General features: G+C 45.4%; 1 protein-coding gene across 1 annotated transcript; it reads right to left on the reverse strand.

Moving 5' to 3' along the window:
• Nucleotides 1-315: 315 nt before the first annotated feature.
• Nucleotides 316-26,564, reverse strand: MRPL45 (mitochondrial ribosomal protein L45). The gene is made up of 8 exons (XM_055388318.2): nucleotides 26,223-26,564; nucleotides 24,846-25,023; nucleotides 24,006-24,123; nucleotides 16,844-16,942; nucleotides 4,754-4,802; nucleotides 2,757-2,906; nucleotides 1,228-1,401; nucleotides 316-1,018 (listed from the first exon to the last, which is right to left on the reverse strand). Exons 1-8 carry the CDS (start codon nucleotides 26,355-26,357, stop codon nucleotides 932-934), a joined length of 990 nt encoding a protein of 329 aa, XP_055244293.1. The 5' UTR covers nucleotides 26,358-26,564; the 3' UTR covers nucleotides 316-931.
• Between the last annotated feature and the right edge of the window lie 92 nt (nucleotides 26,565-26,656).

Genomic DNA, 26,656 nt, shown 5'->3' on the forward strand with positions numbered 1-26,656 from the left:
ACAAAGTGATTTGTCACACTCAGATGGCCTAGGACACATGGGCATGTGAGGTCCCACACCCTTTTAACAGCCCATCTGGAGCTAAGGAACAAGGAGGGGCTGGCCTATTTTCCTCTGCACAGGTTCATACTTTTGTACACTCACCTTCAATACTGGGCTGGAAAGAACAGTCCCCATCTCCAAATGGTGCTAGAAATCAGGGAACCAAGTACTGCAGATGAATTTTCCAAATGTAACAACCTCTCCATGGCCCCTGCCTCCCCTAACACTTCCTGATACAGCTAATAATTAAGAACACAATCAAAGGCTAAGGGATAAATTATTTCTTTGGATTTATATTTTTCCATAAAATGCAAATGCTGATTCATCAGTGAGTCAGTATATGAAAAAGGGCCTCTTAAATGTCTTATAAACACTAATTATTCTTCCCCAGTCTTCATTTCCTTAAAGTCACATCGCTCACAGGTAGGCTCATCTTCCACTTCTGCCATCTGAAGGCTGGTCCATGCCCAGCCTGAACCAGGGGAAATGTGCAGAACTCACCAAAATTTTTCCAACACCCTGACAGCATTTTATTTCAAACTCTGATCCCTGCCCTGTGATTACAAAGAGGATGCTGCTGGTTGTCTCTCACCGTCCCTGCTGTGGGAGAAACTGATATCCAATGTTCTCTGAAACATACTGTCTTTCATCTAGACTCAGAGGCTAGACATAAAATTTAAAAAAGAAGAGTGTCCATGGCCATGTTATACCTGCCACCTGCTAGGGCCCAGTCATCAGTCATGGTTGCTGATGATGAGACTGCTGAAAAGACCTGAGCAGGATGGGAGAGAACAAAGGTAGTTCTTTTTATAGCATGAGGGGAATGGGAGACTTCAAAGCTTCCAGCAGCCTCATCACCCAGGCTTCACCCTAGAAGTCATTTTTGTCATCAGGCTAGCTGAGGCTTCTGGGCCTCTCCTTGTGCCTCTTCATATTCTTCTTCTGGTTTCAGCTGAGGGCCAGGGATCATCACCGTCTGAAAGAGTAGGACGCCAAGTTACCCACCAACCAAGCCCATGGCTAACCCAGAAGAGCTTCATCCCTTGCTCCCACCCACCCACCCACCCAGCCTTCCCTTCCTGGGTGGTGCATCACCCCCTCTCGCCACTAGGTGGAGCCCGACAGAGTGGCTTAGGAGACCACGAGTAGTGCCTCAGCTCTCTTAAACCATGCAAGCCACCTTACCTTAAGGATGGGCTGCTTAGGGGGTGCCCATGGGGGAACGATCTTGGTATGCATTCTCCAGCTTCCATAGGGGTTTGTCAACTGCTTTTCGAATACAACATACTCCAGGACATCCTTGGGTACATCTTCCTGTCCATACATCAACCGGCCAAACCGGTCATAGATGGCCAGAGTCTGCAAGGATAAAAGCAAATCTGGCCTCTTAGTTTTTTTGGTGTGTGAGTGTGAGTTGTTTGTTTTATTGCCATACAACCTTTTTTTTTTTTTTTGAGACAGAGTCTCACTCTGTTGCCCTGGCTGGAGTGCAGTGGCATGATCTCAGCTCACTGCAACCTCTACCTCCTGGGTTCAAGCAATTCTCCTGCCTCAGCCTCCCAAGTAGCTGGGATTACAGGCACGTGCCACCACTCCTGGATGATTTTTTTTGTCTTTTTTAGTAGAGATGGGGTGTCACCATGTTGACCCAGCTGTCCAACTCCTGACCTCAGGTGATCCACCCGCTTCGGCCTCTCAAAGTGCTGGGATTACAGGCGTGAGCCACTGCACCCAGCCTGCCACACAACCATTTTTGAAACCACCATAAGAAAAATCTTTTTGAATTTTTTTTTTGGAGACGGAGTCTTGCTGTTGCCCAGGCTGGAGTGCAGTGGTACGGTATCGTCTCACTGCAACCTCCGCCTTCCAGGTTCAAGCGATTCTCCTGCCTCAGCCTCCTGAGTAGGTGGGACTACAGGCACACACCATCATGCCCGGCCAATTTTTCTATTTGTAGTGTACACAGTGTTTTGCCATGTTGGCCAGGCTGGTCTTGAACTCCTGACCTTGTGATCTGCCTGCCGTGGCCTCCCAAAGTGCTGGGATTACAGGCATGAGTTACTGTGCCCAGCCAGAAAAAATCTTAATGGGTAGAAAAAAAGTTATCTCGGAATTCTGAATCTAGGACTATCTGATCAACTACTGACACTTTATTCTTACAAGTTCTTTGACAGGGGGCAGAGAGACGGGGAAGTCAAGACCAAGAAGGAGTGGGGCACAATGGCTCATGCCTATAGTCCCAGCACTTTGGGAGGCTGAGGTGGGTGGGTCACTTGAGCTCAGGAGTCTGAGACCAGTTTGGGCAAAATGACAAGACTGGTCTCTACAAAAAATACTAAAATTAGCCAGGCATGGTTGTGTGCCCCTGTAGTCCCAGCTACTTGGAGGCTGAGGTGGGAGGATTGCTTGAGCCCAGGAGGTTGAAGCTGCAGTGAGCCACAATCACATCACTGCACTCCAGCCTGGGTGACAGAATGAGACCCTGTCTTGGGGGAAAAAAAAATCAGGAAGAGTGGGAGAGAATATCCTCACACATCTTAGTAGAGCCAACATGTAACAGTGGGAAGGGGACAGCGGCACAGCAAGGAAGACAGATCACAGTGTACCTTTTATTACTGTCTACAGTCCTGGGCAACCATACCCAGCACTCCAGAGGGAGGTGCCCAAGCTCAGAGTGAAAAAAAGCTGGGAGGAAGGCAGACGAGTGCCTCTACCTGCCGGGTGTGCATGCGTACGGTGATCTGGCCGTACACGTTGCCCTGGTTCATCATACTTGAACAGCGAACTTGAACAACATGGGAGGGCTCTAAAGATTCCACAAAGCTCCAGCGGACGGTCTTATATTTGATGTCCCAGGTCATGTCCTAAGGGCAAAGGAGAACAAGTTCAACTGCATTTTTCCCTCCCTGTAAGGAAGCTGGTGCTGCCACACTGCTCTCACTTCCTGCAAGACTACAGCCAACAGGCAGCACGTTTCCCACCACATGCTCTCTTGTGTCTATTTTCTCTTGCACCTTCCCAAGTTTTGATTAAGCTATTGGCCAAGCTCACCTGACAACTCTCTCTGCATCTGTATCACAACTTCAGACCCACCTTCCTCTTTGAGGACCCTTCTCTAAATCAACAAAAACCACATTCCAAACTGCCAGCATGCCCAATACACCAACATCCCTCCCATACACTTTCATAATGTGGCAATTATTGCATGTACTTGTGTTGACTGCATATATATATTTTTTCCCACTCACATATTAACAATGAAAAGTGGGAATTTTACAGGGCTATAAGGGCTAAACTGCTAGGACTGGGGAAGACTGATAGAAACTGAAGTTCTACTGATAGAAACCCAAGTTCTTTTTTTATTTATTTTTATTTTTGAGACGGCAATCTTGCTCTGTTGCCCAGGCTAGAGCACAGTGGCGCGGTCTCGGCTCACTGCAAGCTCCGCCTCCCAGGTTCACGCCATTCTCTTGCCTCAGCTTCCTGAGTAGCTGGGACTACTGGCGCCCGCCACCACGCCCGGCTAATTTTTCTGTATTTTCAGTAGAGACGGGGTTTCACCATGTTAGCCAGGATGGTCTTGATCTCCTGACCTCGTGATCCGCCCGCCTCGGCCTCCCAAAGTGCTGGGGTTACAGGCGTGAGCCACCGCACCCGGCCCCAAGTTCTTATTCTTGGATCTCTAACTGAACCACAGAGTTCTTATCCTTGGGGATCCCTCCAAGTGCCTCACACTCCTGTTACCACTCAATATAAGCCTCATGAACTCTTGTTAAATCCCTCATGATAGTGCAGGCGTGTGGAGATGTGGCCTAGTATGGCCCATATCCAAGCCTCAGGACCTATGCTCCTGCAGTGTCATTACTGCTTGTTGAGGGACTCCTTTCATTTGCCAGGGCCCTTACCAGAGTCTGTGTCAAGACATTGTCATTCAGCTACAAGCAATGAACCTTCAGCCTGTGCCTTAAACTTCCTACACTCTCAAAACTGATCCTTCTTAAGAAAAACCAGGCAGGGCACAGTGGGGTTCATGCCTGTAATCCCAGCACTTTGGGAGGCCGAGGTGGGTGGATCACCTGAGGTCGGGAGTTGGAGACCAGCCTGACCAACGGGAGAAACCCCGTCTCTACTAAAAATACAAAATTAGGCCAGGTGCGGTAGCTCACACCTGTAATCCCAGCACTCTGGGAAGCAGAAGTGGCCGGATCACGAGGTCAGAAGATCGAGACCATCCTGGCTAACACGGTGAAACCCCGTCTCTACTAAAAATACAAAACATTAGCCGGGTGTGCTGGCGGGTGCCTGTAGTCCCAGCTACTCAAGAGGCTGAGGCAGGAGAATGGCGTGAACCCAGGAGGCGGAGCTTGCAGTGAGCCGAGATAGCGCCACTGCACTCCATCCTGGGCGACAGAGCGAGACTCCATCTCTAAATAAATAAATAAATAAATAAATAAATAAATAAATAGCTGGGCATGGTGGCGCATGCCTGTAATCCCAGCTACTTGGGAGGATGAGGCAGGAGAATCGCTTGAACCTGGGAGGTGGAGGTTGCGGTGAGCCAAGATCGCACCATTGCACTCCAGCCTGGGCAACAAGAGTGAAACTGTGTCTCAAAAAAAAAAAAAAAAAAAAAAGAAAAGAAAAACCAGAGACGACATCTAGAATCTGCCCACTCAGTCACCCCACAGTTCTAAGGAGGATGAGAACTTACTGGAAAACAGTGTTCAGTTACCAAGGTATGAAGTCGGTCATGGTCTGAGCTAGAAAAGAAAGAAATAAATATCATTGACTACTGCTCTTATAATACCCCGTATGAAGACTGAAAATGGAAAACAATTCATTTTTACAAATGTTTTCGGCACATCTAGTATAAGCCAGGTATAAAATATGCTAAATTCTAGGGGCACAAAGACGAACAATGTGATTTACCAGAAAACCCTAAGATCTAGTAGCAGAATAAAATTATATTACAAATAAAAAATAAATTTTAAAAAAATTAAATCAAACGAGTAGGAGGCAATTTCTCTAAAATTACCATATATCCTTAAGATGGGTACCCTCACTGGGACATAGGACCTGATTTTTGCTCTAAGCTGGTATGAGCAACAAAGTTCAACACAAGTAACAATCAAAAGCTTGTTTTATCTCCTCTTGCCTCTGAGCCAGCATCAGTACCATCTGGCTTGGCCTTATATCTTTTTTTTTTTTTTTTTTTGAGACAGAGTCTCGCTCTGTCGCCAGGCTGGAGTGCAGTGGCGCGATCTCGGCTCACTGCAACCTCCACCTCCCAGGTTCAAGCGGTTCTCCTGCCTCAGCCTCCTGAGTAGCTGGGACTACAAGTGCACGTCATGACGCCCACCTAATTTTTGTATTTTTAGTAGAGATGGGGTTTCACCATGTTTTTAGCCTTATATCTTACACGCTCATCTTTGAACCTAGTCAAAGATAATCATGTCTTTCCTGGTCTATTTTCTCTCCTTTATCTTGTTGCTGCCAGAGTGGCCGAGTCATGCTGACTCTATATAGTAATGGTTAAAAAAACACAAAACAGCCGGGCATGGTGGCTCATGCCTGTAATCCCAGCATTTTGGGAGGCCGACGTGGGCGGATCATGAGGTCAGGAGATCGAGACCGTCATGGCTAACAAGGTGAAACCCCATCTCTACTAAAAATACAAAAAAAATTAGCCGAGAGTAGTAGCAGGCGCCTGTAGTCCCAGCTACTCAGGAGGCTGAGGCAGGAGAATGGCATGAACCCGGGAGGCAGAGGTTGCGGTGAGCTGAGATCACGCCACTGCACTCTAGCCTGGGTGACAGAGCGAGATTCCGTCTCAAAAAAAACAAAACAAAACAAAAAAAACACAAAACAGACAACAAACCCTAGCTCCTATAGATACAAGATTTTAGGAGGGTTCCTAGCTGATGAGTCTCAAACCTAAGGCCATAGATTAGCTTCTTTCAGATACACACGACTTTTCCCCAGTTTACTATGAGCAGTTTAACTCTTTGTCCCCTTTGAAAAATCTTGCTCTCTAAGCCCAGAATGGGTAAGGGATTAGTTCTAACATGTCTATCTGCTTCCCTTTCATCTCTATTCCTAATAGGAAAGATTCCAAGTCATTTCCTCTACTGTAGGAACAGACCAGACTAGACTGAGCTGTGGTGACAACTACCATGATGACCATCACTGGCACCTCTGAGTGAACTCTTCCTCCCCACTATCCTGGCATAGAAGTCTTCAGTGGAAATAAACTCCATTTTCCATGAGTTCACTTACTATTTTGCAATAATGTAATACTACTTCTACTATAAACATTTAGAAATGGTGGATAAAATGGGCCGGGTGCGGTGGCTCATGCCTGTAATCCCAGCACTTTGGGAGGCCAAGGCGGGCAGATCACGAGGTCAGGAGATCAAGACCATCCTGGCCAACATGGTGAAACCCTGTCCCTACTAAAAATACAAAAATTAGCCAGGTACAGTGGCACACACCTGGAGTCTCAGCTATTCAGGAGGCTGAGGCAGGAGAATCGCTTGAACCTGGGAGGTGGAGGTTGCAGTGGGCCAAGATCGCGCCACTGCACTCCAGCCTGGCAACAGAGCGAGACTCCGTCTCAAAAAAAAAGGAAATGTTGGATAAAATGTAAAACAGACAAATATACTTTTGCTTTTTTTTTTTTTGGATTGCACCACTGCCCTCCAGCCTGGGCTACAGAGTGAGACTCTGGGACTACAGGTGCACGCCACCACACCCAGCTTTTTTTGTACTTTTAGTAGAGTTGGGGTTTCACCATGTTGGCCAGGCTGGTGTCGAACTCCTGGACTCAAGTGATCTGCCCGCCTCGGCCTCCCAAAGTACTGGATTATAGGCATGAGCCACCACACCTGACCAAAAAATAATTTGACAGAAACCACCCCTAAGGAAACCCAGACATTGTAATTATTAGTAAAGACACAAATCAATTGTCCTAAATATGTCCAATGAGCTAAAGGAAACCATGGACAAAGAAGTAATGAAATCAGAAAAACAATGTGTGAACGCATTGGAGACAGAAATTATACAAGGGAACCAAACAGAAATTCTGGAGCTAAGAAGTACAATAAATTTTAAAATTCACTAGAGGGGTTCAACAGCAGGTTTGAGCAGGCAAAGGATCAGTGAACTTGAGGATAAGGTAATTAAAATTACATAGTCTAAAATGCAAAGAGAAAAAATAATGAAAAAAATGAACAAAACCTTGAGGGAGCTGTGGGACATCATCAAGTATACCAAATACACATCATAGGAGTCCCAGAAAAAGAAGAAAGAAATGGATAGAAAAAAAATTTGAAGAAATAATGCGGCCAGGCACAGTGGCTCATACCTGTAATCCCAGCACTTTGGGAGGCCAAGGTGGGTGGATCACCTAAGGTCAGGAGTTCGAGACCAGCCTGGTCAACAGGGTGAAACCCTATCTTTACTAAAAAATACAAAAATTAGCCAGGTGTGGGTGGCAAGCACCTGTAATCCCAGCTACTTGGGAGACTGAGGCAGGAGAATCACTTGAACCTGGGAGGCGGAGGCTGCAATGAGCCGAGATCGGGCCACTGCACTCCAGCCTGGGCAACAAGAGTAAAGCTCCATCTCAAAAAACAAAATAAAATAAAAATAACATGCAAAAAAAAAAAGAAAGAAAAAGAAATAATGGCTGCAGACATCCCAAATCTGATGAAAGACATTCATATGTACATCCAGGAAGCTCAAAAACCTCCTAGCAAGATAAACTGAAAGAAATTCATACCAAGAAACATTAAAACCAAAGTGTCAAAACCCAAACACAAAGAATGAATCTTGAAAGTGGCAACAGGCTGGGCACAGCAGCTCATGCCTATAATCCCAACACATTGGGAGGCAGAGGCCAAGAGGATCACTTGAGGCCAGGAGTTCGAGACCAGCCTGGGCAACAAAGCGAGACCCCTGTCTCTACAAAAAAATTAGAAAAAAAAAAAAAATTAGCCAGGTGCTGTGGCACACACCTGTAGTCCCAGCTACTCAGGGGCTGAGGTGGGAAGATCGCTTGAGCCCAGCAGGTTGAGGCTGCAGTGCAGCTATCATTGCACCACTGTGCTCACTCCAGCCTGGCTGAAAAAGTGAGACCCTGACTTTACAAAAAAAAAAGAAACAAACAAAGGCTAAAGGGGATCCTTCAGGCTAAAATGAAAGGACACCAGAAAGTAACTCAAAACCACAAGAAAAAAACAAAAAACATGTATGTTTTACTACTATGTAGGAAAAGTAACTACATAGATAAATATAAAAGCCTGTATTACTGTACTTTTGGTTTATAATTCCTCATTTTTTATCCTGTATGATTTAAAAGGCAAATGCATAAAACAATAATTATGAATTGATGTAATGGGCACCTAAGGTATAAAACTGTAATCTGTGATAATGAAGCAGGAGAGACATAATGAAGAGGGAGGGAGAGACATATAGGAGCAGAGTGTTTGTATATTATTGAAACTAAGTTGATATTATTCAAACTAGGTTGAACTAGCCACCACGCCTGGCTGTGTTTCTCTATTTCTGCAAAAACCACTGTTGAGGACAGGTGGTGGCTCATGCCTGTAATCCCAACGCTTTGGGAGGTCGAGGAGGGTGGATCATCTGAGGTCAGGAGTTTGAGACCAGCCTGGCCACTTAATGGGAAAGCACAGTCTCTTCAATAAATGGTGCTAGAAAAATGAATATTCTCATGCAAAAAAAAGCAAAAACATCACATAGTTTTCACTATATACAAAAACTAACTCAAAATGGAGCAAAGACCTAAATGTGAGAGCTAAAACTATAAAAATCTTAGAGAAAAAGGAAGGGGAAATACTTCATGACACTGGATTTGGCAACGATTTCTTGAATATGACACCAAAAGAAAAAACTCGATATGGTAACAAAAGAAAAAAACTTGAAAAACTGGATTTCATCAAAATTTAAAACTTTTTTGCATCAAAGGATACTATCAAGAGTGAAAAGACGGCAGGCGCAGTGGCTCACGCCTGTAATCCCAGCACTTTGGGAGGCCGAGGCAGGTGAATCACCCGAGGTCGGGAATTCAAGACCAGCCTGGCCAACATGGTGAAACCCTGTCTCTACTAAAAATACAAAATTAGCCAGGCATGGTGGCACATGCCTGTAATCCGAGCTACTCAGGAGGCTGAGGCAGGAGAATTGCTTGAACCCAGGAGGCAGAGGTTGCGGTGAGCCGAGATCACGCCATTGCACTCCAGCCTGGGCTTCAAGAGCAAAACTCCATCTCAAAAAATAATAATAATAAAAGAGTGAAAAGACAAACCATAAAATGGGGGGAAATATTAGCACAGCATATATCTGATAAAGGATTAATATCCAAAATATATAAAGAACTCCTACAACTCAACAACAAAATAACCGCCTAATTTAAAAATAGACCTTTCTGGGCTGGGTGCAGTGGCTCACGCCTGTAATCCCACCACTTTGGAAGGCTGAGGTGGGTGGATCATCTGAGGTCAGGAGTTCGAGACCAGCCTGGGCAACATGGTGAAACCCCGTCTCTACTAAAACTACAAAAATTAGCTGGGCATGGTGGTGCATGCCTGTAATCCCAGCTACTCGGGAGGCTGAGGCAGGAGAATCGCTTGAACCCAGGAGGCAGAGGTTGCTATGAGCCGAGATCGTGCCACTGCAGTCCTGTCTGGGCAACAGAGCAAGACTTCAACTCAAAAAAAAAAAAAAAAGACCTTTCTTCAAAGAAGACGTACAAAAGGCCAACAGCACATGAAAAGATGCTCAATGTCACTAGCTATTAGGGAAATACAAAGCAAAACCATAATGAGATACTACACTTCACACCCATGAGGATGCCTATTATAAAAAGAAAAAGGCTGGGCATGGTGGCTCACACCTGTAGTCCTAGCATTTTGGGAGGCCGAGGCAAGAGGATTGCTTAAGCCCAGGAGTTTGAGACCAGCTTGGGCAATACAGTGAGACCCCATCTCTCATATATATATATACATATATATACATATATATATATACACACACATATATATACATATATACACATATATACGTATACATACATATATATACATATATATATATATATATTTTTTTTTAAATAGAAAGGAAAGTGGCTGGGGGCGATAGCTCACGCCTGTAATCCCAGCACTTTGGGAGGCCAAGGCGGGTGGATCACGAGGTCAGGAGATCGAGACCATCCTGGCTAACACATGAAACCCCATCTCTACTAAAAATACAAAAAATTAGCCGGGCGTGGTGGCAGGCGCCTGTAGTTCCAGCTACCCGGGAGGCTGAGGCAGGAGAATGGCTTGAACCCGGCAGGCGGAGCTTGCAGTGAGCCGAGATTGTGCCACTGCACTCCAGCCTGGGCAACAGAGCGAGACTCCATCTCAAAAAAAAAAAAAAAAAAAAACAATAAAAAGGAAAGTAATAGGTATCAGTGAGGATGTAGAGAAACTGGAATCCTTGTGCATTGGTCATAGGAATGTAAAACAGTGTAGCTGCTAAGGAAAACCATATGGTGGTTCCTCAAAAAGTTAGGGTTTTTTTTTTGAGACAGTCTCACTCTGTCATTGAGGCTGGAGTGTAGTGACACAATCATAGCTCACCACAGCCTCAAAAATCCCTGAGCTCAAGCAATCCTTCTGCCTTAGCACCTCAAATAGCTGGGACTACAGGCATGCACCACCATGCCCGGATGATTTTTTAAATTTTTTATAGAGATGGGGTCTTACTCTGCTGCCCAGAAACAATCCTCCCACTTCGGCCTCCAAAAGTGCTGGATTACGGGTATGAGCCACCACCCAGACCTTCAAAAAGTTAAACATAGAGTTATCACGTGATCCAACAACTTCAGTTCTGAGTATATACCCAAATGAATTGAAAGCACGAGCTCAAACAGATACTTGTACACCAACAATCACAGGAACATTATGCCACAATAAAAGGTGGAAACAACCTGAATGTTCATCACTAGATGAATGGATAAACAAAATGTGGTGTATATACATACAATGAAATATTATTCAGCCTTAATAAGGAGACATATGTGGCTGGGCACGGTGGCTCACACCTGTAATCCCCGCACTTACGGAGGCTGAGGCAGGCGGATCACCTGAGGTCAGGAGTTCGAGACCAGCCTGGCCAACATGGTGAACCCTGTCTCTCTACTAAAAATACAAAAATTAGCCAGGTGTGATGGCAGGCGTCTGTAATCCCAGCTACTTGGGAGGCTGAGGCTGGAGAATCGCTTGAACCCAGGAGGCAAAGGTTGCAGTGACTGGAGATCAAGCCATTACACTCCAGCCTGGGTGACAAGAGCGAAACTCCATCTCAAAAAAAAAAAAAGATAAAAAAATAAAAATAAAATTAAGGAGACACATGCTACAATATATATGAACATTGAAGACATCATGCTAAGTGAACTAAGCCAATCACAAAAGGTCAAAAACTGTAAGATTCCACTTATGTGAGGTACCTAGATGCCTTCATCTGTTCAGGATGCTATAACAAAAATATCATAAACCAGGTGGCTTATAAACAACATTTATTTCTCACAGTTCTAGAGGCTGGGAAGTCCAAGATCAAGACACTGGCAAATTTGGTGTCTGGTGAGAGCCTGTTCCTCATAGATGTTGACTTCTTGCTGTGTCGTCAGTGGGTGGAAGGGGTGCACAAGCTCCCTCAGGTCTCTTTTTTTTTTTTTTGAGATGGAGTCTCGCTCTGTCGCCAGGCTGGAGTGCAGTGGCGCGATCTCGGCTCACTGCAACCTCCACCTCCTGGGTTCAAGCAATTCTCTTGCCTCAGCCTCCCAAGTAACCGGGACTACAGGTACACGCCACCACGCCCAGCTAATTTTTGTATTTTTAGTAGAGATGGGGTTTCACCATGTTGGCCAGGATGGTCTCGATCTCTTGACCTCGTGATCTGCCTGCCTCAGCCTCCCAAAGTGCTGGGATTATAGGCGTGAACCACCACACCTGGATCCCCGGGTCTCTTTTATAAGGGCACTATTCCCATTCATGAGGGCTCTACTCTCAGGACCTCATCACCTCCCAGAGGGCCCCCCACAGCCTATACCATCACCTTGGGGGTTAGGATTTTGACAAATGAATTTTCAGGAGACACTAACATTCAGACCATAGCATCAGGATGGGTAAATTCATAGACAAATAAAGTAGAACGGAGGTTACCAGGTGATAAGGGAAGAGGGCAATGGGGAATTACTGCTTAATGGGTATAAAATTCCTGTCTGAGATGAACAAAATCTGGAAATGGATAGTGTTAAGAATTGTACAACATTGTGAATGTACTTAATGCCACTGAATTATATACTGCAAAATGATTAAAATGGTAAATTGTATATTATGTGTATTTTACCATAAATATATAAAAGCTATTATTAATCTTATAATTTTTAAAATAAATGATTGTCTTAGATTTTTCTAAAATATCTATTTGTTTAAAAAAAAATGCAGGAATACAAAATGGCAAGAAAACTGTACCAACACTTTGGGAGGCTGAGGTGAGAGGACTGCTTGAGGCCAGAGTTCGAGACCAGCCTGGGCAACATAGCAAGACCCTGTCTCTACAAAAAATTTAAAAATTAGCCAGGTATGGTGGCATGTACTAAGTCCCAGCTACTTTGGAGGCTGAAGTGGGAGGATCACTTGAGCTTGGGAGGTCAAGGCAGCAGTGAGCCGTGATCGAGCCACTGTACTCTAGCCTGAGTGACAGCGCAAGAGCCTGTCTCAAAAACCAAAAAGAAGGCCAGGTGCAGTGGCTCATGCCTGTAATCCCAGCACTTTGGGAGGCTGAGGCAGGTGAATCACCTGAAGTCAGGAGTTCGAGACCAGCCTGATCAATATGGTGAAATGCCATTTCTACTAAAAATACAAAAATTAGCTGGGCATCATGGTGTGCACCTGTAGTCTCAGCTACTCCAGGGACTGAGAAGGGAGAATTCCTTGAATCCGGGAGGCAGAGGATGCAGTGAGCGGAGATCACACCACTGCACTCCAGCCAGGGTGACAGAGCAAGACTCCATCTCAAAAAAAAAAAAAACAAAAACAAAAATGACAAGAACTAACCAAAACCCAAAAGAAACAAATAAGACAAGAGAAAATGGACCTATTGAAGACATAGATTTTGAAGTTATCAGACACAGGTTTTAAAATAACTGTGATTAGCATGTTCAAGAAATTAGATGACAGAATGGAGAATTTTACCAGAGATCTGGACACACTAAAAAAAAAAAAAAAAAAAAAAGAAAATTCTAAAAGCGAAAAACAGAAAATAAATAAAATAAATATAAAATTAAGAACTCGATAGGTAGGTTAACAGCAGATTAGCTACAACTGAAAAGAGGACAGGAAGATAGATCAGAGAATATCCAGACTAAAGCTGGAGGGGGAAAAAAAAGGTTGGAAAAATATAGAAAAGAGCTGAAGACACATTTGGCACACAGTGAAAGATCTAACATATGTGTATTCAGAACTACACAAGGAGACGAGAAAGTGGAGCAGAAGCAACATCTGAAGAGATGAGTTCTGACTGAGAATTTTCCAACACTGACAAAAAAAGCACCTAAAGATTTAAGAAGCAATATGAACCCAGAGCAGGATAAAAGACACACACATGGCCCAGTGTGGTGGCACATGCCTATAATCCCAGCATTTTGGGAGTCTGAGGTGGAAGGATTGCTTGAAGCCAGGGATTCAAGACCAGCCTGGGCAACAAGGCCAGACCCTGTCTCTACAAAAAAAACTAAAAAAAAAATAAAAATTTAAGAAGACAGATACCCATAGATAAATCATAGTAAATTGCTGAATACTAAAAAGAAAGAAAAAAAATCTTTTTTTTTTTTTTTCTGAGACGGAGTTTTGCTCTGTTGTCGTGGCTTGAGTGCAGCTGCACGATCTCGGCTCAAAGCAACCTCTGACCCCTGGGTTCAAGCGATTCTCCTGCTTCAGCCTCTCCCGAGTAGCAGAGATTACACGCATGCACCACCACACCTGGCTAATTTTTTTTTGTATTTTTAGTAGAGACAGGGTTTCACCACATTGGCCAGGCTGGTTTCGAACTCCTGACCTTGTGATCCACCAGTCTTGGCCTCCCAAAGCGCTGGGATTACAAGCGAGAGCCACCACACCCAGCCTGAGAGAAAATCTTCAAAGCACACAAAGTCAGCTGGGCACAGTGGCTCACACCTGTAATCCCAGCACTTTGGGAGGCCAAGGTGGGCAGATCACAAGGTCAGGAGTTCGAGACCAGCCTGGCCAATATGGTGAAACCCTGTCTCTACTAAAAATACAAAAATTAGCTGGGCGTGGTGGCAGGCACCTGTAGTTCCAGCTACTCAAGAGGCTGAGGCAGCAGAATCGTTTCAAACTGGGAGGCGGAAGTTGCAGTAAGTCGAGATTGCGCTACTGCACTCCAGCCTGGCGACAGAGCGAGACTCTGTCTCAAAAAAAAAAGATAAATAAAAGCACACAAAGTAAAAATAAACTTTAACAAAATGAAAAAAAAAAGTTAATTTCTCAACAGAAACAACAGTAACGCTGAGGAGGGCGGATCACCTGAGGTCAGGAGTTTGAGACCAGCCTAGCCAACATGGCAAAACCCCATCTCTACTAAAAATACAAAAATTAGGCCGGGCGCGTTGGCTCACGCCTGTAATCCCAGCACTTTGGGAGGCCGAGGTGGGCAGATCACTTGAGGTCAGGAGTTCAAGACCAGCCTGGCCAACATAGTGAAATGCGTCTCTATTAAAAATACAGAAAATAGTCAGGTGTGGTGGTGCGTGCCTGTAATCCCAGTTACTTGGGAGGTTAAGGCAGGAGAATTGCTTGAATCTGGGAGGCAGAGGTTGCAGTGAGCCAAGATCACATCACTGCACTCCAGCCTGGGCAACAGAGCAAGAGTCTATCTCAAAACAAACAAACAAACAAACAAAAAACAATGTTTTGAGAAATAAAACAAGGCTGAGCATAGTGGCTCACATCTGTAATCCCAGCACTTTGGGAGGCTGAGGTAGGCAGATCACCTGAGGTCAGGAGTTTTAGACCACCTGGCCAACATGGTAAAAACCCATCTGTACTAAACATACAAAAATTAGCTGGGTGTGGTGGCATGCAGTTACTTGGGAGGCTAAGGCAGGAGAATTGCTTGAACCCAGGAGGCACAGGCTGCACCACTGCACTCCAGCCTGGACGACAGAGCTAGACTCCGTCTCAAAAAGGGGGAAAAAAAAAAATGACTGGCTTGCATAGCCTGGGCAACATGGTGAAATCCCATCCCTACAAAAAATATGAAAACTAGCAGGGTGTGGTGGTATACCCCTAGAGGTTCCAGCTACTCAGGGGGCTGAGATGGGAGGATCGCTTGAGCCCCGGAGCTGAGGCTGCAATGAGCTGTGATTGCACCACTGCCCTCCAGCCTGGGCAACAGAACAAGACCATCTCAAAACAAAAAACAAAAACAAGAACAGCCTGGGCAACATCGCAACATCCCATCTCTATTCAAAATAAATAAATTTTTTTTAAAGAAATAAAAGTAAAATTAAATAATTAATGGATTTTAGCCTACAGGTTTTGGGTCCCACCTGAAGCCTAGCCACAGCAGCCACAGATCAAAGAATGCCAGCAACAGTCCACGGCTAGTACTTAAGATATTCCAGCCTCCTAATGTTGATTCTTCATCTTCCTAGCAGCCCTAACTTGGATGAATCAAGAAAAAGCTGGGTGGCCAGGTATGGTGGCTCATGCCTATAATTTCTTCACTTTGGGAGGCCAAGGCAGGAGGATTGCTTGAGCCCAGGAATTTGAGACCAGTCTAGGCAACACAGCAAAACCTTGTCTCTACAAAAAAAAAAGTTTATTTTAATTAGCTGGGTGTGGTGGCAGATGCTGGTGGTCCCAGCTCTACTTGACGGACTAAGTAGATTCCTTGAGAGAACCACTTGGGTCCAGGAGGTCAAGGCTGCAGTGAGCCATGATCATGCCACTGCATTCCAGACTGTGCAACAGTGAGACTCCATCTCAAAAAAAAAAAGGGGGCCGGGCATGGTGGCTCACACCTGTAATCCTAGCACTTTGGGAGGCCGAGGCGGGCAGATTGCCTGAGGTCAGGAGTTCGGGACCAGTCTGGCCAACATGATGAAACCCCATCTCTACTAAAAATGCAAAAAAATTAGCTGGATGTGGTGGCATGCACCTGTAATCCCAGCTACTTGGGAGGCTGAGGCAGGGGAATTGCTTGAACCAGGGAGGTGGAGGTTGCAGAGAGCCAAGATTGCGCCATTGCACTCCAGCCTGGGCGACAGAGCGAGACTCCATCTCAAAATAAAAAATAAAAAAATAAAATAAAAGTGGAGGGAGAGCTGGAAATTTTCACAAGAAATATATTCAAAATAACCAAGGAAAGGGAAATGAAGATACGTAAGACAAACACACAAAAAAGATCAGGATGAATTCAGGGATCAGATGGGGTGAAAAAGGCAGCTATTCTGGCACAAGGTCCCAACACTTGCAGGTGGAACTGAGACAGACCAAATGGTAGAAATTCCCAGAAGCAGAGAGGGGAGTGAAAGACAGCTTCAGTTACTAATTACTTCCAATATAGGAAGTTCTCTCACTCTAGATCTCTTACCTGAAGGCAGAAAACAAATTTGTGCAAAACAAAAACAAACAAACAAACAAAAAAACTGTGCCTAAAATAATAGCTAACTGCTGAGAACAGAATGGGTAAAGATAGGGAGTTCACTTACTTATTTAGACAAAGGTGAGCTTCAATAAAGATATCCTTAGCTTTTTCAGGGAAGTCCTTTATTTTAAAGTTGGCATCATAGTCTTTTATCCTCCGGATTCTGTAAAATTAAGCCTGAGTATTACTTCTAAAGGTCTTACAATTCCATAATTCACAGCCTACACTGACCTCCATTCATGTCCATCCACTTACTCAATAATTGTTTAGCTTTTTTTTTTTTTTCTTTTTTTGAGTCTCGCTCTGTCACCCAGGCTGGAGTGCAGTGGCATGATCTCGGCTCACTGCAAGCTCTGCCTCCCAGGTTCACGCCATTCTCCTGCCTCAGCCTTCTGAGTAGCTGGTACTACAGGCGCCCGCGACCACACGCGGCTAAATTTTTGTATTTTTAGTAGAGACGGGGTTTCACCGTGTTAGCCAGGATGGTCTCGATCTCCTGACCTCAGGATCCGCCCGCCTCGGCCTCCCAAAGTCCTGGGATTACAGGTGTGAGCTACCACGCCCAGCCAATAATTGATTTTTTAATGTGTCAAGTCCTGGAAATTCAACCTTCTCCCTCTTAAATTAAGCACTCTAAAGAAAGACTAAGACTTCTCATAGTGAAATTTCAGAATTCTAGAATCAAAGATAACATCTTATATGCACTAAAAACAGAAAAAACGGGTTTCTTACAAATGCTCAAGAGTCAAAATAGGCCAGGCGCGGTGGCTCACGTCTGTAATCCCAGCACTTTGGGAGGCCGAGGCAGGTAGATCACTTGAGGTCAGGAGTTTGAGACCAGCCTAGCCAACAGGGTGAAACCCCATCTATACTAAAAATCCAAAAATAAGCTGGGCATGGTGGTGCGCACCTGTAATCCCAGCTACTCTGGAGGCTGAGGCACAACAATCGCTTGAACCCAGGAGGCGGAGGTTGCAGTGAGCAGAGATCGCACCACTGCATTCCAGCCTGGGTCACAGAGCGAGACTCCATCTCAAAAAAAAAAAAAAAAAGCTGGGCATGGTGGTGCTGTCTGTAATCCCAGCTACTTGGGAGGCTGAGGCAGGAGAATACTTGAACTTAGGAGGCAGAGGTAGTGATTGCGCCACTGCACTCCAGCCTGGGAAACAGAGCGAGACTCCATCTCAAAAAAAAGAGTCAGAATAACACTGGGCTTCTTTTTTTTTTTTGAGACAGAGTCTCGCACTCCGTCGCACAGGCTGGAGTACAGTGGCGCAATCTCGGCTCACTGCAACCTCTGCCTCCTGGGTTCAAGCAATTCTCCTGCCTCAGCCTCCCGAGTAGCTGGAACTATAGGCACACATCACCCCACCCGCCTAATTTTTGTATTTTTAGTAGAGATGGGGTTTCACCATGCTGACCAGGCTGGTCTCGAACTCCTGACCTTGTGATCTGCCTGCCTCGGCCTCCCAAAGTGCTGGGATTACAGGCCTGAGCCATGGCACCTGGCAACACTGGGCTTCCTAACAGCAACATTAGAAGTTACAAAGACAGGCCGGGTGCAGTGGCTCACGCCTGTAATCCCAGCACTTTGGGAGGCCGAAGCAGGCAGATCATGAGGTCAGGAGATCAAGACCATCCTCGCCAACATGGTGAAACCCCGTCTCCACTAAAATACAAAAAATTAGCCAAGCGTGATGGCACGTGCCTGTAGTTCCAGCTACTCGGGAGACTGAGGCAGAAGAATCACTTGAACCCAGGAGGCAGAGGTTGCAGTGAGCTGAGATCCTGCCACTGCACTCCAGCCTGGGTGACAGAGCGAGACTTCGTCTCAAAAAAAAAAAAAGAAGTTACGGCCGGGCACAGTGACTCAGGTCTGTAATCCCAGCACTTTGGGAAGCCAAGGTGGGCGGATCACAAGGTCAGGAGTTCGAGACCGGCCTGGCCAATATGGTGAAACCCTGTCTTTACTAAAAATACAAAAATTAGCTGGGCATGGTGGCGGGCGCCCGTAGTCCCAGCTACTCAGGAGACTGAGGCAGGAGAATTGTTTGAACCCAAGAGGCAGAGGTTGTAGTAAGTCAAGATTGTGCCACTGCAATCCAGCCTGGGCAAAAGAGTGAGACTCCGTCTCAAAAAAAAAAATAAAATAAAAAGTAATTACAAAGACAACAGAGCAGTGCTTTTATTATTCATTCACTCATTCATTCATTCATTCACTGAGACAGGGTCTCACTCTGTCACCCAGGCTAGAGTACAGTGACGCCATCAGGGCTCACTGCAGCCTTGACCTCTGGGACTCATGCAATCCTCCCACTTCAGACTCCTAAGTAACTGGAACTGCAGGTGTGCACTACCACGCTTGGCTAATTTTCACTTTTTGTTAGTTTTTGTAGAGACAAGGTCTCACTGTGTTGCCCAGCTGGTATTCAACTCCTGCTCAAGTGATCCTCCTGCCTCAGCCTCCCAAAGTGTTGAGATTACAGGCATGACCCACCATGCCCAGACTTTGAGCAGTACTTTTAATTGAGGAAAAAATTATTTCTATCACAGAATTAAATACCTGGGCAAATTATAAATGAAGTGGGAGAATAAAAGATTTCTTTTTAGACTTGCAAGATCTTATTTATCCACCATGCAGCCCTTCTCAGGCAGCTGCTAGAAAATGTGCTCCACCAAAGTAATGAAATAGACTATGAAAACATAAAGACATAGGATCCAAGCAACAGGGAATACAATGTAAGAGGGAGGCAATCAGCCTGACCAACATGGTGAAACCCCATTTCTACTAAAAATACAAAAATTAGCTGGGCATGGTGGCGCACGCCTGTAATCCCAGCTACTCAGGAGGCTGAGGCAGGAGAATCGCTTGAACCCGGGAGGCGGAAGTTGCAGTGAGCTGAGATCGCGCCACTGCACTCCAGCCTGGGCAACAGAGCAAGACTCAGTCTCAAAAAAAAAAAGAAAAGAAGACGGAGGCAAGAGGAATCTTAGATCCTAAGACGTACAGTTGGCCTTAAGAGCAACTAGTCCAGATTAAAACAGGTAGAAGACTCCAGGAGGGATTTCTTGAAAAAGATGAAATTAATAAAATATTTAATGTTGCAGGGCGTGGTGGCTCACACCTGTAATCCTAGCACTTTGGGAGGCTGAGGCAGGTAGATAATGAGGTCAGGAGTTCGAGACCAGCCTGGCCAATATGGTGAAACCCCGTCTGTACTAAAAATACAAAACAGTCAGGTGTGGTGGCACACACCTGTAGTCCCACCTACTGGGGAGGCTAACACAGAAGAATTGCTTGAACCCGGGAGGCAGAGGTTGCAGTGAGCCAAGATCACACCATTGCACTCCAGCCTGGGCAACAGAGTGAGACTCCCTCTCAAAAAAAAAAATTAATGTTTTGAATGCACAGAGAGGAAATTACATAACCCATAGTTCCATAAGCAAATGAGCAAATTAAGACACTACACTTCAGAAAAAAAAAATATATTATGCAGGAAAGAAAAAGTGTTCATAATGTACTATACAACTCAGCTGTCAACAGCATTTTCCAAGTTATAACAATATAGAGAATTTGATTTAATCAAAGTATTAATTTAAGTGTGTTAAAGGAATTTATCCCAGGGATGTGAGGTTGGTTTAATATTTGAAAATCAATTAATAAGGCTGGGCACGGTGCCTCACGCCTGTAATGCCAGCACTTTGGGAGGTCAGGAAGGTGGATCACCTGAGGTCGGGAGTCCAGGCTGGCTAACATGGTGAAACCCTGTCTCTACTAAAAATACAAAAATCAGTGGGGCATGGTGGCGCACACCTGTAGTCTCAGCTACTTGGGAGGCTGAGGCAGGAGAATCACTTGAACCTGGGAGGCAGAGGCTGCAGTGGGCCGAGATGGAGCCACTGCACTCCAGCCTGGGTAACAGAGCAAGACTCCATCTCAAAAAAAAAGAAGAAAAGAAAAGAAAATCAATTAATATGTCATCATATCAACAGAATAAAGAACAAATATCACATGATCATCTCAATAGACACAAAAAAGCATTTGACAAAATCTGACACCCCTTTATACTCTTTTAACCTCAAAGCCTTGCTTGTACTGTTCTGTTTCCCTAGAATGCTATTCCTCATCACACTTCTCCACCTGGCTAACTCAAAAAAAAAAAAAAAAAAACTTTTTTTTTTTTTTTTTTTTGAGATGGAGTCTCACTCTGTTGCCCAGGCTGGAATGCAGTGGTGCAACCTGGGCTCACTGCAACCTCCACCTCCTGGGTTCAAGCGATTCTCCTGCCTCAGCCTTCCGAGTAGCTGAGATTACAGGTATGTGCCAGCATGCTTGGCTAAATTTTGTATCTTTAGTAGAGATGGGATCTCACCATGTTGGCCAGGCTGGTCTCGAACTCCCGACCTCAGGTGATCCGCCAGCCTTGGCTTCCCAAAGTGCTGGGATTACAGTTGTGAGCCACCTCATCCAGCCACAATCCCAACTTAAAATATCATTTCCTCAGGCAAGTCTTCTCTGATCTCCCAGACCAAGTTATCTTTTTTTTTTTTTTGAGACGGAGTCTTGCTCTGTCGCCCAGGCTGGAGTGCAGTGGTGCAATCTCGGCTCACTGCAAGCTCTGCCTCCTGAGTTCACACCATTCTCCGGCCTCAGCCTCCTGAGTAGCTGGGACTACAGGTGCCCGCCACCGCGCCTGGCTAATTTTTTGTATTTTTAGTAGAGACGGGGTTTCCCTGTGTTAGCCAGGATGGTCTCGATCTCCTGACCTCGTGATCCACCCGCCTCGTCATCCCAAAGCGCTGGGATTACAGGCGTGAGCCACCGCGCCCGGCCATTATCTTTCCCTGTCATATGCTCCCACGGCACTCCTACTTCACTACACCTATAATTATTTGTGTGCGATCAGTATTTAATGACTGTTTTCCTCCCCTAGAAGAGAACTGCATGGTAAAACCGTATGTGCTTTGTTCATCATCACCATGGACCCTGCTCACAGTCCAGGAGAGAAATACATGAGAGGAAACATTGCAGTACAGAGTATTAGGAGAAATAAATACAAGTGTGCAATTACAATCACAGCAAAGGCAGCACCAAAAATAGTCATGGAGGCCTTAGAAACAAACATGATAGCCCGGCGTGGTGGTTCATGCCTGTAATCCCAGCACTTTGGGAGGCCTGAGGCTGGCGGATCACCTGAGGTCGGGAGTTCAAGACCAGCCTGACCAACATGGAGAAACCCCATCTCTATTAAAAATACAAAATTAGCCGGACGTGGTGGCACATGCCTGTAATCCCAGCTACTCGGGAGCTGAGGCAGGAGAATCGCTTGAACCCAGAAGGCAGAGGTTGTGGTGAGCCGAGATTGCACCATTGCACTCCAGCCTGAGCAACAAGAGTAAAACTCCATCTCAAAAAAAGAAGAAAAAAAAAGGAGGGGAAAAAGACATTTCAGGCAAAGGAAAGGATGTGCAAAGACAAAGAGGAATGGTACAGTACTGGCAAGGAATTGGCAATTAGTTTGGAAATGCTAAAATTTAGGATGAGAAAAATGGAATAAGGACAAAGAATGATGGTGGAGAAAAAGGCAAGGACCAGATTATAAAAGCTTTGTATACCACTGAAGATATCTGGATTTTATTCTTTGGTTAACAGGAAGCCATAAAAGAGTTCTAAGCAGGGAGGTGATATGATAAAATCTTTATTATTATTTTTTGAGACAGAGTTTCACCCTTGTTGCCCAGGCTGGAGTGCAATGGCACGATCTCGGCTCACCGCAACCTCCGCCTCCCGGGTTCAAGCAATTCTCCTGCCTCAGCCTCCTGAGTAGCTGGGATTACAGGCATGTGCCACCACGCTCGGCTAATTTTGCATTTTTAGTAGAGACGAGGTTTCTCCATGTTGGTCAGGCTGGTTTTCAATTCCTGACCTCAGGTGATCCGCCCACCTCAGCCTCCCAAAGTGCTGGGATTACAGACGTGAGCCACTGCACCCAGCCAATAAAATCTATATGTAGAGAAATAAGTCATGGCCATGTGAAGAATTAATACTGACTCAATATACTTATGCACATAAACCTATACATGATTTACATATAGTGACAGCGGCTACTCTGGGCACACTGGCCTATGGGGTAGCCCTGCTCTGCAATGAACAGTACAAATTTAAAAAAAAAGATAGATACAGTCAGAGCTAGACTGGCTGGGTGTGACAGGTCACACCTGTAATCCCAGAATTTTGGGAGGCTGAGGTGGGAGGACTGCTTGAGCCCAGGAGTTCGAGACCAGCCTGGGCAACATAGTGATACCCCGTCTCTACAAAAATTTCTTTTAAAAATTAGCCAGGTCGGCTGGGTGCAGTGGCTCACACCTGTAATCCCAGCATTTCAGGAGGCCGAGGTGGGTGGATCACGAGGTCAAGAGATCGAGACCATCTTGGCCAACATGGTGAAACCCCGTCTTTACTAAAAATACAAAAATTAGCTGGGCGTGGTGGCATGCGTCTGTAGTCCAGCTACTCGGGAGGCTGAGGCAGGAGAATCTCTTGAACCTGGGAGGCAGAGGTTGCGGTGAGTTAAGAGTGAAACTCCGTCTCAAAATAAATAAATAAATAAATAAATAAAGAAAGAAAGAAAGAAAGAAAGAAAGAAAGGGCTGGGCGTGGTGGCTCTCGCCTGTAATCCCAGCACTTTGGGAGGCCAAGGCGGGCCTCCTGAGGTCAGGAGTTCAAGACCAGCCTGACCAACAGACCAACATGGAGAAACCACATCTCTACTAAAAATACAAAATTAGCCAGGCATGGTGGCACATGCCTGTAATCCCAGCTACTCAGGAGGCTGAGGCAGGAGCATCATTTGAACCCGGGAGGCGGAGGTTGCGGTGAGCCAAGATCGTGCCATTGCACCCTAGTCTGGGCAACAAGAGTGAAACTCCATCTCAAAAAAAAAAAAAAAAAAATTAAATATATGATTAAAAAAGGATCCTATACACTCCAAAGTCAACTCCCTAACTGATATGACAAAAATTACCAATAAAGGCAGGGATGCTGAGAATCAGGAAGCCCACATTATTCTGCATTAAATACAGACTCTAGTACAAAGGAGAAAATACCATCATGTTATTAAGAGAATGACACCCAACCCAATTAACCCAAAAAGGTCTCTTTGGGATAAAGTAGCAACAAAAAATTGTTATTCTAATACCAATACCCAATTGTCTCAGACACCTACGACACTTGTGATGCCATAGTCTTCTTCATTCGTTCAGTTCTCTCTATCAGTCCCTCCTTTGAAAGAGATGATATGCGTGCATCACCCTCAGGAGGAACATAGGCATCAAATATACCAGCTGTAATAAGGGAAGAAAAAAATTAAGAAAGTGTTGAAAGATTGAGAAAAACTCATAAAATTGAAGTAATGTAAAATTGAGAAGGATTGTGGATATGAAGTAGACTAATGAAACAGACTTCCATGTAGCGAGAACTATGTTACACTAGAAAAAAACAAAACAAGGCCAGGCACAGTGGCTCACACCTGTAATCCCAGCACTTTGGGAGGCCGAGGTGGGCGGATCACAAAGTCAGGAATTCAAGACCAGCCTGGCCAAGATGGTGAAACCCCATCTCTACTGAAAATACAAAAATTAGCCGGGCATGGTGGCAGGTGCCTGTAATCCCAGCTACTTGGAAGGCTGAGGTAGGAGAATCACTTGAACCCAGGGGGGCAGAGGTTGCAGTGAGCCCAGATTGTGCCACTGGGCGACAGAACGAGACTCTCTCAAAAAACAAAACAAAACAAAACAAAAAAAGCCAGAAAGATTTAAGTCTTCTCTCACAGCCTCAGTTTCTACTTCCACAAAATGGAGAAATTTCACTCTTGCCTTCTAGGGACAGTGTGAAAGTAAGTTCAAAGAACAACTTCATGATATATAGTGTATATAAGGTTAATCATTATTGAGGTTGAACTGACTTCGTGCTTAATTAAATATTATCAATCATAGTCCAAGTCATCCCAAGTTCCAGAAGATCTCTGACAGAAAGATCCCAGGTCAGGGTCCCAGAAATACCTCACCTGTACAGGCTAGATGTATGGAACGGTCCGATTTTTCTGGAGGAATAACCAATCCTGCTTTCCGGGCATGTTGCATAAACTCCTTTTCTGTTTTAAATTTAGGTTGATAAATAGGAGGTGTGAAACGTTTTTTAGTTCTTACTGGAACTATAGCTGCGGACTGAGTCACCAGAACTGGCTGGAAGGTAAAGGAAAGGTTAGGAACCTAGAAAAAAGATCTACTATCTTTTACAAACTCTAAGCAAAGCACTATAGAGAGGGAATATCCAAAGAATGCTTCAGGAACAATTATAAAACAATATCACAGGGAAAAAATGCATTAGGACCTTAATACTTATGGGTGTCTCTAAACAGAAGACAGTTAGCAACCTTTATTAACATCACATTTACTAAAGGCTTCCTTCAGAACTTCCCACAGTACAGGACTATGCTAACTCCTACGCATACTGAGTTGATTAAAGCAAGTTTCAAAAACTGACGGTGATGGGGAAACACCAACTCAATACTGAAATGGGCAGAATACTATTCTTTATTATTTTTTGAGGCAGATCGCTAGCCTGGAGTGCAGTGGCACGATCACGGTTCACTGCAGCCTTGACCTCCTGGGCTCTAGCTATCCTCCCACCGCAGCCTCCCAAGTAGCTGGGACTAAGGAGTGCTCCATCACATCCGGCTAATTTTAAAATTTTTTTGTAAAGACCAGGTCTTATATGTTGCCCAGGCTCATTTCGAACTCCTGGGCTCAAGCCATCCTTCCGCCTCGGACTTTCAAAGTGCTGGGATTACAAGTGTGAACCACCGCGCCTGGCCCTGAATGCTATTCTTAAAGCATAAGCAAAGTCCTCTTGTAGGCATCTGCTCCATATGTACTCGTGATATTTTGCTCATCCTATCGGGAGTCTCGCTGTAAACTTTATTCTGTCGTTTTAGCACCCAACTGACCAATAAACCCTCAAAAGACCAGGAGACCTTTTCTCTCTGATCATGAGGTTTGCTCAGACGGGGCAGTGACAATATGGGACGCCCTCATTTTCGGCTACTCTTCAACGTAGTTCACTTATAAGAATCGAAGATTAGGGAGTCCACCTTCCAACCCATTACTTGTCTCTCCTTTAATATCTCCTCGCCAGACAGACCCAAACCAATCCGGAAAAACTTAATACCCGTTAATTCACTCGCTCTCATGGCCCTGTCTAGGCTATCCCCATTCGACCACTGAGCTCCGCAGCTAGGTCCTGTCCACCTAAGCCTCTTCCCCGGCCTAGGTATGACTCGTATTGTCCCAGCTCACCAAGGACAATTGCACAGAGAGTATTTCCCTCGACTCTGTCCTCCTCCTGTAGCCCCTAGGGTCCTATCGGCCCCGTCCCTACCCACCTGCCGAGACCACCAGCCCAAAACCCTCGATAAACAAGAGAACCCTTGAGGTATGGGGGCTGCCATCTTGTTTCCGCAAAGGCCGCCGGGAAGGGAGCTGAGAGTGAAGAGCGTCGGGTAGGAGAAAAGCCGCATAGGGTGGAGCTAGCACAGGAGTGGAATTTTCCAGGGAGCGCGCCCTCCGCCGAAATGTGAGCAGCGAGGACGCGCACGTGCTCGCGGGAGTGGGGGAGGGTGGAGTAAGGAGGGCGGAGTACGGCCGCGCGTGCGCAGGGAGACAACGTTGGGCGTAGGGTGTAACGAACTGTTGTCACCCGCCAGCGAGAGAGCGCTTGAACCCGAGCTGCGCCTGCGCCCGAGGCTTTCTGAAGGCCGGGGAATGGGCATTGCTGTATGCTTGGCACATTGCCGTTTATTCCATTAGTTAAAAAAGG

Source organism: Gorilla gorilla, chromosome 4 (genome assembly GCF_029281585.2).
Source record: "Gorilla gorilla gorilla isolate KB3781 chromosome 4, NHGRI_mGorGor1-v2.1_pri, whole genome shotgun sequence".
Classification (NCBI taxonomy): Eukaryota; Metazoa; Chordata; class Mammalia; order Primates; family Hominidae; genus Gorilla; species Gorilla gorilla.

Excerpts from the sequence above, each read along its gene's own strand:
- MRPL45 (XM_055388318.2), bottom strand. The coding sequence starts at position 26,357 with ATGCGGCTTTTCTCCTACCCGACGCTCTTCACTCTCAGCTCCCTTCCC. Across the intron at positions 25,024-26,222 it reads TGGGCTGGTGGTCTCGGCAG|CCAGTTCTGGTGACTCAGTC; the intron begins GTGGGTAGGGAC and ends TTTACCTTCCAG. Across the intron at positions 1,402-2,756 it reads TACGCATGCACACCCGGCAG|ACTCTGGCCATCTATGACCG; the intron begins GTAGAGGCACTC and ends TTATCCTTGCAG.